General features: G+C 36.0%; 1 protein-coding gene across 9 annotated transcripts in view; it reads left to right on the plus strand.

Moving 5' to 3' along the window:
- INPP4B (inositol polyphosphate-4-phosphatase type II B) overlaps nucleotides 1-16,698 on the plus strand; it is a 789,997-nt gene that overhangs the window by 620,006 nt on the left and 153,293 nt on the right. For all 9 annotated transcript variants that reach the window (XM_040473200.1, XM_040473128.1, XM_040473146.1 and 6 more), the window contains one exon: nucleotides 7,429-7,537. In XM_040473200.1, coding sequence (XP_040329134.1) covers nucleotides 7,429-7,537 — 109 coding nt within the window. The remainder of the gene's footprint in view (nucleotides 1-7,428; nucleotides 7,538-16,698) is intronic.

A 16,698-nucleotide genomic window follows, 5' to 3' on the forward strand; every position in this document is an offset into this window, starting at 1 on the left:
CTGCTAGCTGTGCTGAAACATAGCAACGCTACTTTTTACTTGACTATTTGAAATATTTTCTATGAAGTTCAAGAATAAAGAATATTTGGGGAGTGTCCTGTGTTTTACCTCCTGGTACCTTCACCCTGGAGAACATATACCTATGTTAGGAAATTGGCTCCCTTTCTGTTCTTATTTTTTTTCAAATCCTGATTGTTGTGATACTAATTATTAATGTAAACTTTCCCGAGAATTTCATATTCCCAATATTCTTTCTTGTTAATTTATTTTTAATATCTTGTTTAAAATGATAACAAATGGTAAATAAAATTATAAAAAAATGATAAGTTAATGAAAACAATGGGAAATGAAGGATCTGATCTAAGGAAACACTGGATATTATAAGGCTATATTAAAAACAAATTACAAACATTGTACTTCCCTTAGTAAATTCACTCCTAGCAGAAGTATGAATGAACAATTCTAAAACTATTTTATTTATATACTAGGGTTAGTCAATATGTAGGTATGAAGATAGTGAGCAAAAGAAGTTAGAAATAAAGAAGGAAGGAAGGCCAGAAGGAATCTTGTGATTCTGAACTGAATCAGAGTAATAATATGGACTCATGGGTTTGTTGTTATTAGTATAGATAGATATAGATGTGTGTATGTAAACAAGTTAGTATACATACATATATTTCCTACCTCTAGCCCCTGAAAGGATTGGAAGCAATAGTAATGAGCATAACTACCCCCAGTATTTGATTTCTAAACACCATTGTCCAGTAAAAGGGACTAGGATTCTTGGAAAGCTGGTTGATTCTAGAGCTGAGGCAGAGAAAATATAAGATTAGAGTCTAGAGTATCCTGTGGCTCTAGAAAGTAAGGAAGTGCTCAAAAAATGAACAACAACGATGACAAGAAATGGTGTGTGTGAAAGGAACATATATAAATAGCACAAGAGCTAACTGAAGGAGCTCCCGATGGACAAAGCTGGAACAACTTGAACATAAAGATAGTGTTAGTTCATAAACCAAGGAACAAAGTACCCATGAGCCCATATTGATGTTAATAAAAAACTGAATATATAACAGAATAAAGGAGAAGGGTCAACTATTCTTTCCAGAAGAATTCCAATTAATGAATGTGGAAGGAATGAGGGAAATGGAAAATGACCATTCAAACACAGCAGTTATAATTGCCTTAGACAAGATTTATCAATAGATGCTAAAATGAGTGGGAGCAAGTTAAACAGAAACAAGATACTGCATTGTCTTAAAATATGTCTCCTTAAATATTTAGTAACTTTACAGTGAAGAATCAACTTGTCATCACAAGGTTAACAGCACGTAATACATAACAACTTAACATGCTCCCTGTTATAATGCACTGAGAAGGGCATATTGTCTCCATAGTATCCTACTCAATAGTGCAAATCTTCAATCTAATTATGAGAAAACATAAGACAAATCCAAACAGAGGGACACTTTACAAAGTAACTTACCAGTATTCTTCAAAAGTGCTACAGTCAAAAATGAAAGACTGAGGAACGATCATAGATTGGAGGAGATGACAACAGCTAAATAAAATGTGGAATATTGGACTAGTTCCTGAAAGAGGAAAGGGTATTAGTAGAGAAACCAATCCTAACATACTATCTACTTATTTTGATGTAATAGTACAAGATTAATTTTTTAGTTTTGATAATTAATCTATGACTCTAAGATTTTAACATAGGGAACATGCGTGAAGGGTATACAAAACTCTCTAATTTTGCAACAACTCTGGAAATCCAAAATTATCTCAAACATAAAAATTTTCAAAAGTATTTAAACAACAATAAATATGTTTTTGTATTTTAATATATATATATATTTCAGGTATATAATATGATATTTTGTTATACATGTACATAGTAAATGGTTACTACAGTCAAGCTAATTAACATATTCATCTCCTAACAGAAGTTTTTTGTTTATTTGTTTGTTTTTGTTTGTTTGTGTTTTTTTATGGGGAGACTGTGTGTGTGTGGTGAGACATTTTTAAAGTATTTTTAAATTTCTTCCTGTTTTAGACAGAATATTAAAATTTAATTCAAGTTTTATAGAAACATTGACAGCAACAGAGTCATAAACTTTTTTTCTTTCACTGTAGCAAGAATATCTAACATAAGACCTAGCCTTTTAACAAAATGTTAAGTGTACAATACCTAATAACTTATTGTTTGGTATATATTTGGCTTCCTTGACTGAAACTTTATACCATTTGATTAGTAACTTTCCTTTTCCCTCTTCTCCCAGCCACTGGCAACCAGTATTCTACTTCTGGTTTCTATTAATTTGATTCTCACTTAATTTTAGATACTTCATACAAGTAGAATCATGCATTATTTGTCTTTTTGTGGCTTATTTCACTTAACATAATAACCTCAAGGTTTATCCATGTCACATATTGCAGAAGTTCTTTCTTTTTTAAAGCTGAATAGTATCCCATTGTACATGGAATTCACCCACTTTTCTTTATCCATTTTCAGTATCCATTCACCCACTGATGGATATTTCAGTTCCTTCCATATCTTGCCTATTATGAATAGTGCTTAAACGAACATAGAGGTGCTAATATCTCTTTGAGATCCTGATTTCATGTCTTTTGTGCAAATACCCAAAACTGGGATTGCTGAACCATTATTCTATTTTTAACTTTATAAGGAACGTCTATACTATTTCCCATAGCATCTGCACCATATTTTGAATCCTGTAACATTGTGCAAGGATTCAGATTTGTTCACATCATGGCAAACACTCACTGTCTTGTCTGTCTTTCTTTCTTTCCTTCTTTCTTCTTCTTCTTCTTCTTCTTCTTCTTCTTCTTCTTCTTCTTCTTCTTCATTTGCATTTTCCCTGGTGATTAATAACATTTAACATTTTTTCATATCCCTGTTGGCCATTTGTAATTTTCTTTGGCAAAATGTCTAGTCAAGGCATTAGCCCATTTTAAAATAAGGTTATTAATTTTTTTACTACTGAGTTATAGGAGTTCATTCTATGTTTTGGAGATTAACTCTCATCAGATATATGGTTTGCAGATATTTTCTCCTTTTCTTTTCAGTCTGTTATCTCCTCACCTGTGCAGAAGCTTTTTAGTTTGATGTAGTTTTGCTTGTTTTTGTTGCTTATGCTTTTAGTGTCATATCTATGAAATATTTGTAAATACCAATATCATAACACTTTTCCTCTATGTTTCTTTCTAGGAGTTGTATAGTTTTAAGTCTTATGTCTAAGTCTTTAATTTGAGTTGATTTTTGTGCATGCTATAAGGATCTAATTTCATTCTTTTTCATGTGAATAATCATAAGTTCTCTTATTCTTTTATAGAATATAGTCTATGGATGAATATATTTTCATCCTCATCCCATGAAGGTATACTTATTTCAGATTCCAATGTTTTTCCTGATAGTGTTTATAAACTTTTTTATTTATTCAATTATGAAAATAATACCTTGGGGAGCCTGGGTGGCTCAGTCGGTAGAGCATCCAACTTCAGCTCAGGTCATGCTCTCATGGTTTGTGAATTTAAGCCCCACATTGGCCTTTGTACTGACAGTGCAGAGCCTGCTTTGGATTCTCTGTCTCTTTCTCACTCTGCTCCTCCCACATTCACACTCTCTCTCTCAAAAATAAGCATTCAAAAAAAATTTAAAGAATAGTAATACCTTGTATGATCTGCAAAAAAAAAAAATAAGACAAACTGAATTATTAAACAAATGTTTGTTTATTTATTGGCATTTATTGAAAACCTACAACATGGATGATATTGAGGCATTTGAATGTTCTTCTGTTAATATTTGAAAATATGAGGAGGGGTTTAAGTATCAGAGCCTGTGCTTTTGGGCCAAGTGACTGAATGGCCACGCATATAGGAAAGTGATCTAGTGCACTGTGGATAGAGGGAGGCTAAGACTGAAGAGGCAGTAGTAATCCCGACAAGAAATAACAAAGATCAGAATTAAGATAAAGATAATTAACACTGATAAGAGAAAATAAAATTTGGTAGAAGAATTATGAGAACTCATCAGGTAAGGGGCACCTGGGTGGCTCAGTCAGTTAACTATCCAACTTTGGCTTAGGTCATGATCTCACAGTTGGCAAGTTCAAGCCCTGTATCAGGCTCTGTGCTGATAGCTCAGATCTTGGAGCCTGCTTTAGATTCTGTGTCTCCCTGTCTCTCTTGTGCTCCCTGCTTGTGTTCTCTCTCTCTCTCTCTCTCAAAAATAAATAAACATTAAAAAAACTGATCAGGTAAAATGTTGAGGGAAAGGGAGAAATTGAAAATGATCTTGATATCTTGAGAGTTTTACTCTGGAAGACTTAAAAAAAAATGTGGTGTCTGTTAATGATCATAGACAACTGGGGAGGAAGACCAGGTTGGAAGAGTTAGAGCAAGTGAAGCTTAATAACTGATTTAAATTCAGAAACGTTCATAAGGCACTTAGGAATTTGATTATTTAATGTGGAAAAGGTCAGAACTAGCCAGAAATAGAGATTTTGTAGGCTTTGATAAAAAAAAAAAAATAGTGTTAAAACTCTGAAACGAATGAGCTTATAAATAGAAAATAGAATGGAAACAAGTAAAAGTCAGTCAGAACTTTGGCTATCAAAGAACTTGTTTATAACTAAAGAAGCTCTTTATATCATTGGATTCAAGAAACATACATGTCTTCATTTAGATTTAAAAATAATCAGCTCTTTATTATGAAGCACGGAGAATATTTGAGCAACTTGCTTCTCTTTCTTTACCTGCCACTTCCAAGTTTCATGGTTCCTTCACAGATATCTAGAATTTCCCAGAGCAAAGTGGAGGAACAAAAAGAAAGTTTCTGCTCCTAGAAAGTAGCTTTGGAAAAATGCGGAAACTGTAGGTGAATTGAAGAGACAGATTTACCATGAAGCTAGTACATCTTAAGTTCAGGGCTGGCTCTTCCTGTGTATGGGTATCACAAGATTCTTCAGTGGGCCTCAGCAACTTGTTTCTGGTCAGGTGTTTTTGCAAATTTTACAAAAATAAGTTATTTTAACCTCCATCAGTTAGGACTGGTTTCTCTTTCTATGCAGATTTCCCCTTCCCTCATTCTTTCCCTCATGCTAGGTAGTGGTGGAGAGGCCACAAACTCAGATTTCCCCTTCCTTCATTCTTCCCCTCTTGCTAGATGATGTTGGAGATGTGGATTTTTGAATCCAGCGGGAGGCTACAGACAATTAAAAAAAAATTGAGTTAGGAATGCATTTAGCTTGGGCTTAATGGGATTTGGGTTTAAAGTGACTTAGTTATATTGTTGGTATTGTTGGTCACCCAGCTTTTAGCAGAAATGTACTTCTGCTTGCATCATCATGATGATTTTTCTTTTTGCATTTAGTTTAAATTAACACAGGAACCGAAGACTGAGCCTCAATTTCACTTTCCTTTTCAGACTGAAAAGTGTATTTTCATGGTAAAGAAGCAATAGTTAAAATATCATCTTTCTTTGCTTCCTTGGTAGGATAACTTCTTATAAGGAAAATAATCGTAGGGACTCCTGGGGGTCTCAGTCAGTTAAGTGTCTGACTCTTGATTTCAGCTCAAGTCATAATCTCATGGCTCCTGGGTTCAAGCCCCGTGTGGGGCTCTGCACTGGCAGTACAGAGCCTGCTTGGGATTTTGTCTCTTCCTCATTCTCTCCCTCTCTCTCTCTCTCAAAATAAATAAATAAGCTTAAAAAAAAGAAAAAGAATCATAGATAATAGTGAATGCTCACCACTTCTAATTATTTTCAACTCCATTTTCTAGCTGAGGAAACTGAGACATAGAGAGGTTAAATAATTTTCCTAATGTTGCACAACTCGTAAGTGGCAGAGCTGGGATCCAGAGTGAGGGACTCAGGTTCTGGTCATTAACTTAAACCCCTGGCTCTCCATCCCTGGATTAGAAGGTGAAAGACCCTGAAGTCTTTGAGACTTTAGATGAAGCAGGTAATTTCTCAAGGTGCTCGGGCTTCTCATGAGATAGATGAAGATGGACTGGAATTTAGTGTTGGTAACTTTCGGGTAATGTCATGGCTATTTGAGAAAGCTGTGGCCCTTTTCCATAAAGTAGAACAGACACTTATAAAACTTGCATATATTCATGGACTCCCTGAAACCCTTTTCTTAGCCCTATGTTAAAATATCCTGGACTAAGAAGTCTTTAAATTTCACACAAGTCTTATATTCTGCTATATTAAGAAAAGCTAACTTTCAGTTTATTAGTGACTTTTTAAAAGGGCAAGAGATTACCACTCCAGCAATATATTGAGTGATTGTTCAGTATGTGCCTTATTGGTGGGTTGATTTGGGTTGTATTCTGTGGGGTTTTTTGTTTGTTTGTTTTCTGTTTTGTTTTGTTCTGTTGTGTGACCTTGACTTCTCTGAGTGCTGCTGAAGTCTTTCACTTGAAGACGTTTTTTTGTTAAGAAAAATATTTCAAGTACATTTGGATTGAACCAGTATGAAGAAGTTACGGTGTTTACGTGAAGCTAATAAAATAATTTATGTTTTCCCTGTAAATGAGAACTGAAAAACAACCAATGTGTCAATACCAAAATCAATTTGAAAAGGATCTACTATGAAATTAGGTTTCTCAAATAAAATGTAGTTTAACCAGAGATGCTCTGTTTTCCTTCTTATGGGGATACTTTTCATTAGAATGGAAAATTGATGCCATGTTTTGAAGCCCTAAACTTAATAAGCATCAAACTTGATGTTTCAAGATCAAAAGATGGAGTTGCAATTTAAATGTATGGATTTTTTTATTAAAAAAACAAAATATCTTTGTGGAAAATAGATCTAGAGATATTTTGTGTATTCTTTTATGTCACCTAAGAAAATTGCAAAAGCATGCATTCCAAGCTAAGGTTTTACACAGGCAGGAAACTACTCTGTATAGTTTTTTTTGTTTGTTTTTTTTTTTTTTAATGCACTAGTAATGTTCTGCCCTTGAGCCAAGATGAATTAATAATTTGAGTTTTTTCCTCTGTAAATTTTCTCTGTAAAGATTGTTCATTATTGTTGAATTTCAATATGATTGCAAATTAAATGATGCAAAACTCAATAAAGTAAAATACACAAAAGACCAATTAACATGTTATCTCAGTAAGTATATAGAAGAATGAGAGAACATACTGTTCCAGATACTAGCATATAATTAAGATGTAGTCATAAATCAAAGAAATATTATAACTTGGTTAGGTGCACAGGTGGCTTTTAGAAAGATTGATTAGCTCCTATTGCCCCCTTGAGATGTGAGTTCATAGTTATTCCTGCAAAATTAAACAGAATAATTTCTCAAACTTCCAACAGTGTGTATACTTCCATGCCAACAGCATGCTGGAGACAAATATTTGCAAGATGTTCATCTCCTTGTCCATTCCTGTTCCAGATGCTCTCTACGATGTCATCACCGTGGGAGCCCCAGCTGCCCATTTTCAGGGATTTAAGAATGGTGGTCTTCGGAAACTACTCCATAGATTTGAAATGGAAAGAAGAAAGTAAGTGATGAGAGAATGCATTAATGATATTATCTTCCCTTTGGAGAAGTTTGTGTATAATGTTAGGATAAAGAAGTTTGTTCCATCACAATTCTTCAATTCTGCAACCCATTAAGTAACTTAAGGTTGTTGAAATGTCAAAAAAAAAAATACTTGAGCAGAAATTAAATTAGAATAAATGAAATGCCTGAGTGTATTGCTTATAGAGTAGTAGCATTATACTGGCAGAAAAAATTTCTGGAAACCATGCTACCAAAATAGATACATTCTAGTATCTAGTATCAACCATGGCACATTGAATGGAATGGTATTCAGATGGAGATTTAGCTGAAAACAGTCCACTTTAACTGTGAACCCAAAGATACTTGATGGAGAGCATGAGACCTAATTTATGACTTTGACCCTACTATTGATTTCCATTTTGACCTAAGTCCAGGCACATAACTATCCATCATTTAATTATGCCATTTGAAAAAGGGACATCAACACAGAACTGTATCTGTAAAGTGATGAGATTAAAAGAAGAATCATATCCCTTAGGAGAAAGGCATGACACAAAAACTATTATCACTGTTATTTATAATTTTAATATACTTTCTCAATTTTTTGTCTTCATTTACTTTAAAATATTGCATCAGTAGTTTATCCCCCATGTACTCACCCCCAGGTACTGAGTTTATCCTATAATACCCTCTAGTTATGCCTATACTCATGTAAACCATAAAAAGTATCACTCAGGTCTGAAGGATAACTTTACTTTCCTTTTCAAGCCATTACTCTTCTTGGATTAAGATCTCAAAGTTTGAAAGTTATGAGAAAATAGTTAGTCTTAGTCATAGTTGGTTTATTAATAGTATTAGAAAATCTGAGTGGCAAAAGCAGAATTTTTTTTTAAGTTTTCTCACATTTACCACATAACACATTTTTATTCAGTGTCCAGATGTTCAGGAAGAAAACATTCAGGTAAATTATGATTGAATAGGTGACATACTATTATATTAATATATAAACTAATAATACATATTTATATATTTTTTTCTTGCTTTCACAAAATTGACTTTGGTACAATACTATTAACTTAGCTATAGTCCTTATTCAGATTACTCCAGGTTTCATTTTCTTGTTTGGTTGGTTGGGTGGTTGGTTGGTTGGTTGAGAGGGTACAGATAGTGTTCTATGAAATTGCATCACAGATGTAAATTAGAGTAACTATCATCAAAATAATCATAAAGGGATGTTCTATTACCACCAAGAAACTCCCTCAGTGATTCCTTAATAGTCACACCCTCCCCAAAAACCTTCTGCTGCAGAAAGCTGTTCTGTTGCTTTATTATTTCAGCAGGGAATAGAAATGAGAATTGCAACCAGGGCATCTGAGGGGAGGGGCCCCTCCTATTTAATTCATGGAGGCTGGAAGTCAGTTATCACAGACTTCACAGGGCAAGGATGCTATATCTCTTTACTGAAATGGGAATGGGAGTAGAATACAGGTTTCTGTCCACGGGCTCTATCAGGGAGGGGTGTTTCTCACTGACCTCCTGCTGCACCATTCTTTGAGTCAGGGAGCAACCTGCCATTTTTATAATATCACCCCTAGAACAGACAAGTATGATTAAAAGTTTTTTATTCTGTTTGCCCACCCTTTACCAATCCTTTGGCTTTTCTTGGTTGCTATTTTGATTTGGCATTTTACTACATTGCTGGGATGTATGAGACAAGGAAAAAAAACCAAAACAAAACAAAACAACCATGGAACTCACTGTCATGTCATTCTTTAAGTCTTGAGGCACCTAGTCAATCTGCCTTCATTTCTCCACCTCTTAGATTCTTCTGATAAATGACATATAGATTTTGTCCAGAGTTTTTTTGTAATTAGAGAAGTAAAATAGATTGTGTTTACTCCATCTTTCCTGGAACTAGAAGTCTCTAATCTTAGGTGAGAATTCACCTAATCTATTTGCTTTTCTCAATCAAATTTTTGTGCTTATAACACAGCTAAAAGGCTGAAAACTGTCCGTAGGGCACATAAAATCTAGTTGAGCATGTACAGAATTGGCATGTGATGATACATGGAACCTAACCATGTAATTTCATAAAATATTACTGCGTGCTGCTATTAAAGACAAATGTTGAGTTGTGTGTTAGATTTTGAATAGTATTTTTTCTTTTAAATACCTGCATGAATATCTGAATTCTTCACTATCCTTCACTTCACTGGGATGTCTATATATATATAATCACATGCACACACGCGCGTGCACACACACACACACACACACACACACACACGCACATAGCCTTCTAGGATCAAATTTAAAATAAAAGAGAAAAATGCATCCAAAGCTTACAAACATTGATTTGCTTTAGGTTTTTCATATGTGTTATATATCCCATTGTTTTACTGATGACTTTATTAATAAAAAAAAACAATGAGATGTTTCTAATTAAAAAAACAATTTGGTGTAGATCTCAAAAGTACTCTGTAGGGAAGTGATGTAGGACAAATATGGCTTGCTGAAGCAATACACAGATGAGCTTGGTATCAGCCTGTCCATCAAGTTAAGGGGTGATCTAAACAAAGACTTTATGCCTAAAGTGATACCATACTATTCAAATTATCTTCCTGCAGGCTTTTTCAACAGCAAATATTGCACTTGTCAGTCAAAAGCAATAATAGAAAAGTAAATATGAGACTACATGAAATGAGTAACTTAAACTTGCACATTTATTTACATTTGGCACTGCAGAAAAGCACATTAAGTGAAGGAATTTCCTTCACTTCTTTCTTTTGATACCTCACAAAAAGATAGCCAAATATTTTAAGTCAGTTTTTTAGGGGAACCACCACAGTCATTTTCCTACTTCACCTTCATCTGTTTTCTTCTCAGCTATGCAAATGACATACTGTCACCTGAGAACAGATGTAATTTATGTGTCTGTTCCTCAGTGATATATTTTTTGATGAATACATTGACCACACAATGAAAAGGGTTTTAGTATAAGAAAGCCTTGCTCATAGTATTTATATAATGTAATTCAGATCACAAAAAAAGTATGTTTTAAAGGCTACAAGAGGAGCGCCTGGGTGGCTCAGTCAGTTAAGTGTCTGACTTTGGCTCAGGTCATGATCTCACAGTTTGTGAGTGTGAGCCCCGTGTCTGGCTCTGTGCTGCCAGCTCAGAGCCTGGAGCCTGCTTCGAATTCTGTGTCTCCCTCTCTCTCTGCCCCTCCCCTGCTCTTGCTCTGTCTCTCTCTGTCTCTCAATAATAAATAAATGTTAAAAATTTTTTTTAAAATAAATAAATAAAGACTACAATATAATTAGGAAGAGTGGTCTTTTTTCTTTAAATTTTTTGGCATGTATTTATTTTTGAGAGACAGAGAGAGACAGCATGAACAGGGGAGGGGCAGAGAGAGGGAGACACAGAATCAGAAGCAGGCTCCAGGCTCCGAGCTGTCAGCACAGAGCCCAATGCGGGGCTCGAACCCACAAACAGTGAGATCATGACCTGAGCCGAAGTCAGACGCTTGACCGACCGAGCCACCCAGGCGCCCCAGGAAGAGTGGTTTTTTTAAAGCACAAATATCTGAGTATATTACTCCTCTGATCAGAATCCTTCAAGGAGTCCATGCCCATCCATTGGGTATTCAAAGCCAGCATGATCTCACCCCACCAACTTTCTGCTCTTCCTAAATGCTATTCAAACTGTTTCCCTGAAGGACTTCATGCTTTCCACCTCTTATCTCCTTATTCTGTTCCCTTGTACAAGAAATTCTTGTTTTCATCTCCCCATTATTTTCTGTTTCTTTCTGTCAAAACCATATACATGAACCTATTCAAACTTCCACACATCGTCCATCCTAAGGTTCTACCTTCTCTGTTATGTCTTTCTAATTTTCAAGTTGATTTGACTCTCTATCCTAATATATTATTTTTAATCTCCTTATAGCTTTATTAGGTCACAGTTATGATGTATTAGGTTTGTTCTTTTCTGATATTTCCATAACAGTTTGTGATTTCCTTAATGAAAAGATGATGTCCTCTTAAAATTTGGATCTTCTAATGTGCCCCACAGAGTACTTGGCATGCAGGTTCAAATTCAGCAGGCATTGGAATTCACATATGAATCAGATACAGTCTCTGATTTAAGCTGCTGAAAATTCAAGTGGGAGATCAAGTCTCACAAATAATCATAATACATGGAGCAGAGGTTATCAACCTTGTTGCATATTACAATTCTCTTTGGAGCTTTAAAAGATTTTATCTAGGGGTGCCTGGGTGGCTCAGTCGGTTAAGTGTCTAAATTCAGCTCAGTTTGTTATCTCACGGTTCTTGAGTTCCCGTGTTGGACTCTGTACTGACAGCTCGGAGCCTGGAGCCTGCTTCAGATTCTGTCTCCCTCTCTCTCTGCCCCTCTCCCACCTGTACTATGTCTCTCTGTGTCTCAAAAATAGATAAACATTAAAACAAATTAAAAATAAATAAACAAAAGATTTTATCTAGGAGTCCCTGGGTGGCTCAGTTGGTTAAGTGTCCGACTTTGGCTCAGGTCATGATCTCCTAGTTCATGAGGTCCAGCCCCACATAGGCTCTGTGCTGACAACTCAGAGCCTGGGCCCTGCTTCAGATTCTGTGTCTCCCTCTCTCTCTGCCCCTCTCCTGCTCACACTCTGTCTCTCTGTCTCTGTCTCTGCCTCAAAAATAAAAAAAAAAGCATTTTTTTAAAAAATTAAAAGATTTTATCTATGGCAAGATAGCACCCCAGACCAATTAAGTGCAAGTCCTGGGAATGTAGCCCAGGTATTGGTATGTTTTAAAAGCTTCCCAGGTAAGACAAATGTGTAGCTAGAGTTGAGCACCACTGAGGCTGAGGAAGGGTGTGGAGAATAGAAACAAGAATAGTGACACAGATGAAATGACCTTGAAAAATGTATAGAACCTCAATTGATATGTAGCAGGAGGAAAGAAAACCTATGCAAAGTAGTATTTGTTGAAATAAGAAAAATATTACAACTTGCATACTAGAGCTTTGTGTTTAAAGAATCCTGAGCTCACTAAACAGTTACAAAACAGAAGCAAAGATGGGAGCGATAAGAATTTTGATTTGAGACAACTTGGGCTGAAGTAACATGCAAACAAGTAAAATTGAGCATAGTATAAAGGTTTTCATGCTGTAAACATGAGATTTATATGAGCCAAAAGCCTAATTGCACATTTTTTTTTAAAGACCAGAATTAGGATGTGTAAGGCATTGTCTTTAATAGTTACATCAGGGGCGCCTGGGTGGCGCAGTCGGTTAAGCGTCCGACTTCAGCCAGGTCACAATCTCGCGGTCCGTGAGTTCGAGCCCCGCGTCAGGCTCTGGGCTGATGGCTCAGAGCCTGGAGCCTGTTACCAATTCTGTGTCTCCCTCTCTCTCTGCCCCTCCCCCATTCATGCTCTGTCTCTCTCTGTCCCAAAAATAAATAAACGTTGAAAAAAAAAATTAAAAAAAAAATAGTTACATCAAACATCTACATGTCCCTGGAATCAGTGATGTATCTGGAAGCTACTTAAAACTTGTGGATTCCTCCCTCAAAATATGATCATTTTTTCCTTTTGTTATTGTTTCAAAGAAAGGGGGGAATTGCCACAACCACGCATATTGCCTGCTTTGATCATTTCTGATTTCAGCAGGAATTTCAGACCCAGCCAGAGCTTTGAGTAGGATCATGACCTAAAAGCATAAACCTTTCCTTAAAATGAAAAAGTAACTCATGAAAACCAAGAGCCTTTATAAAGAAGAAAAAGTACCAGTGAAGGGCAGTGTCAACTCTTGTGTGAGAATATTAATTCCCTGTGATCTGCCTATTCATTTGGAGCATTCAGAGCCAACTCCCTGCAAATGACTCAATGTCACATGCCTGCCTGGAGGAGGAAGTGCTTTGGTCTTTCCACCCCTCCCCCCAGTCTGTCATTCCAGGTGCCCAAAATCAGTAGTTACTACCCCACAATTTCAAACAGAAGATAGAAAAAAAATCACTTGGAAAAGTCATAAAGAAAATGAACTAAAATTTTACTGACAGGAATATTGTAGATTCTCCTTGAGCCTACAACAAGCTGAGCCTGTACTAGAATTTGGGGAAATGTTCTGAAGGAAAGCAGAATATTAATGCAAAGAGTTACACAAATCAGTCTTACCTTTAAGAGATCAACGGCTATGTAATCATATGGCAAAAACTCCGAGGAAAACTTTCCTGTTACAAGGAGAAATACAAATAGGTATTTCCTCATTCTCTATTATAGATAGGAGACTGCTTGGGTAAAAAGAAAAATATTGCAGTAGGAAAGGAAGCTCTGTGTAGCCTCCAGTATAGCAGGCATTCAATAAACCAGAAATGGGAGAACTGGATGCAGAATTTCATACCACTACCTTTGATATATATTCTTCTTGCGCTACTTAATTTGTGGAGATAAAACATAAAGTAACATTTTTAGTTAGTAATGTAGAGCTGAGATGTCTAAGCAAATCTGTCTGAGTTTTCCAACTCATCCCTTTTTGTATTCTCTCCACTAACTATGAGCAGACTAGGAAGCAGTTACGAAGACTGAGCTTCTTATTTTTTTTATGAAACAATGAGTGATTCAAATATATTCAATGAAAGTAATAAGACTGCATATGTGATTTGATTTAGGGAGCCAATTATTATATTTTTCCTACCGAAGCTGATTCTCTGTCTCTAGTTATTTTTTTCCTACTGAAGCTCTTTCTCTGTCTCTAGTTTGATCTCTGGATTTCTTCTAGAAATTTGTCTTGTCACTCACTAGCAGAGCAGTTTAGTCTGAGATCACAACTGTGTGATCTGTTTAGTATTTTGTAAGCACCAAGAGATCATGCCGTATGTCTTTTCAGTAGCATTTTGGATCTTTCAATAGTGTATATGTATTTTTTAAATATTTATTTCTATTTGAGAGAGAAAGAGACAGAGACAGAAAGAGAGAGACAGAGAGAACACTAGTGGGGGATGGACAGAGAGAGAGGAAACAAAGAATCCAAAGTGGGCTCTGTGTTGACAGCAGGGAGCCCGATGCAAAGTTTGAACTCACGAGATGTGGAATTATGACCTGAACTGAAGTCGGATGTTTAACCGACTGAGCCACCCAGGCGCCCCTCAATAATAGAGATTTTTAAAAATATTTTCTACTGATAATATTTAACATACAGTGTAATATTAGTTTCAAGTGTACAATATACTGAATCAACACTTTCATACATCTCCCTGGTGCTCATCATGGCAAGTGCACTCCTTAATGCCTGTCACCTATTTCACCCATCCCCCTAACCACATCCCCTCCTGTAACCATCAGTTTGGTCCCTATAGTTAAGAATCTGTTTCTTGGTGGGGCGCCTGGGTGGCTCAGTCGGTTAAGCGGCCGACTTCAGCTCAGGTCATGATCTCGCGGTCCGTGAGTTCAAGCTCCACGTCGGGCTCTGTGCTGACAGCTCAGAACCTGGAGCCTGTTTCAGATTCTGTGTCTCCCTCTCTCTGACCCTCCCCCGTTCATGCTCTGTCTCTCTCTGTCTCAAAAATAAATAAATGTTAAAAAAAAATTAAGAATCTGTTTCCTGGTTTCCCTCTCTCTCTGTCTCTCTCTCTCTCTCTGTCTCTCTCTTTTCCTTTGCTCATCTGTTTTGTTCCTTAAATTTCACGTACAAATGAAACCATAGGAATTTGCCCTTCTCTGACTGACTTATTTCACTTAGCATTATACTCTAGCATCAACCATGTCATTGGAATAGAAAGATTTCATTCTTCTTTATGGCTGAATAATAGTCCATTGTATGAATATATCACATCTTCCTTATCCATTCATCTCTAGATGGACACTTGGGCTGCTTCTATAATTTGGCTACTAAAAATAATGCTGCTATAAACATAGGGGTGCATGCATGAATTTGTATTAGTATTGAATTAGTATTTTTGAATTAGTATTTTTGTATTCTTTCGATAAATACTGAGTAGTGCAATTACTGGTTCACAGGGTAGTTCTATTCTTAACTTTCTGAGGAACTTCCATATTGTTTTACACAATGGCTGCACCAGTTTGCATTCCCACCAACAATGCAAGAGGATTCCTTTTTTTCCACATCCTCACCTACACTTACTGTTTCTTGTGTTTCAATTTTAGCCATTCTTATGGGTGTGAGGAGATAGCTCATTGTGGTTTTGATTTGCATTTCCCTGATGATGACTGATATTGAGGGTCTTCTCATGTGTCTGTTGGCCATCTATATATCTTCTTTGGAGAAATGTCTGTTTGTATACTCTGCCTATTTTTTAATTGGATTATTTGCTTTTTGAGTGTATTTTTTTTTGGAAAGTATAGAAAAGTCAAAAGAAAGAGTAAAATTACTTATAATCTCCCTCTTCAACAAGACAGTTACTGGTGGCATACTGGTATGGTCTCTTCTAGTTTGTTTTCCCACATGTAATTTACAGCTTTATTTTTTTTCTATTATGAACTTAAAAATTCAAAACGGCTTAAGATGGCTAATTCTTCTCTGGACATTAAATGAATGTTCTACAGTGAAAAAAAAAATCTACGTGTTTGTGGTTCTTTGGAAGTCGTGCCCAATCCAGCAAAGCTAGTCTATTTAAAATATCAGTCTTATAGGAGCACGTTGATGGTTTAGTCATTGAGTGTCTGACTTGATTTTGGCCCAGGTCATGATCTCATGGTTTGTAGGTTTGGACTCCCCATTGGGCTTTGCACTGACAATGCAGAGCCTGGTTGGGATTCTCTCTCCCTCTCTCTCTGCCCCTCCCCCAGTTTCTTTCTCCTTCTCCAAATAAATAAACTAAACTAAACTAAACTAAAATAAAATAAAATAAAATAAAATAAAATAAAATAAAATATCACTATCATAGGTTATAGCTAAAATTCATGTTCTGTTCACTTCCAAATGCATTTTCTTTCCTTTTGGAAAAAATACTTTATATCACACACACACACACACACACACACACACACACACACACACACCACTTTAAATCACACAGGCCCTGTGGAAATAAAGAGTAGGTGTTAATAAAAGCCCTATCCATTATTTTTTTTCTTTTGAACCAGCAACCGGCAATATGTTATTTTCAAGGAGATAACAATTTCACTCTTTGTGCAG

The sequence above is a fragment of the Herpailurus yagouaroundi genome, unplaced genomic scaffold (genome assembly GCF_014898765.1).
Source record: "Herpailurus yagouaroundi ecotype Mexico unplaced genomic scaffold, PumYag 28, whole genome shotgun sequence".
In the NCBI taxonomy this organism is placed as follows: Eukaryota; Metazoa; Chordata; class Mammalia; order Carnivora; family Felidae; genus Herpailurus; species Herpailurus yagouaroundi.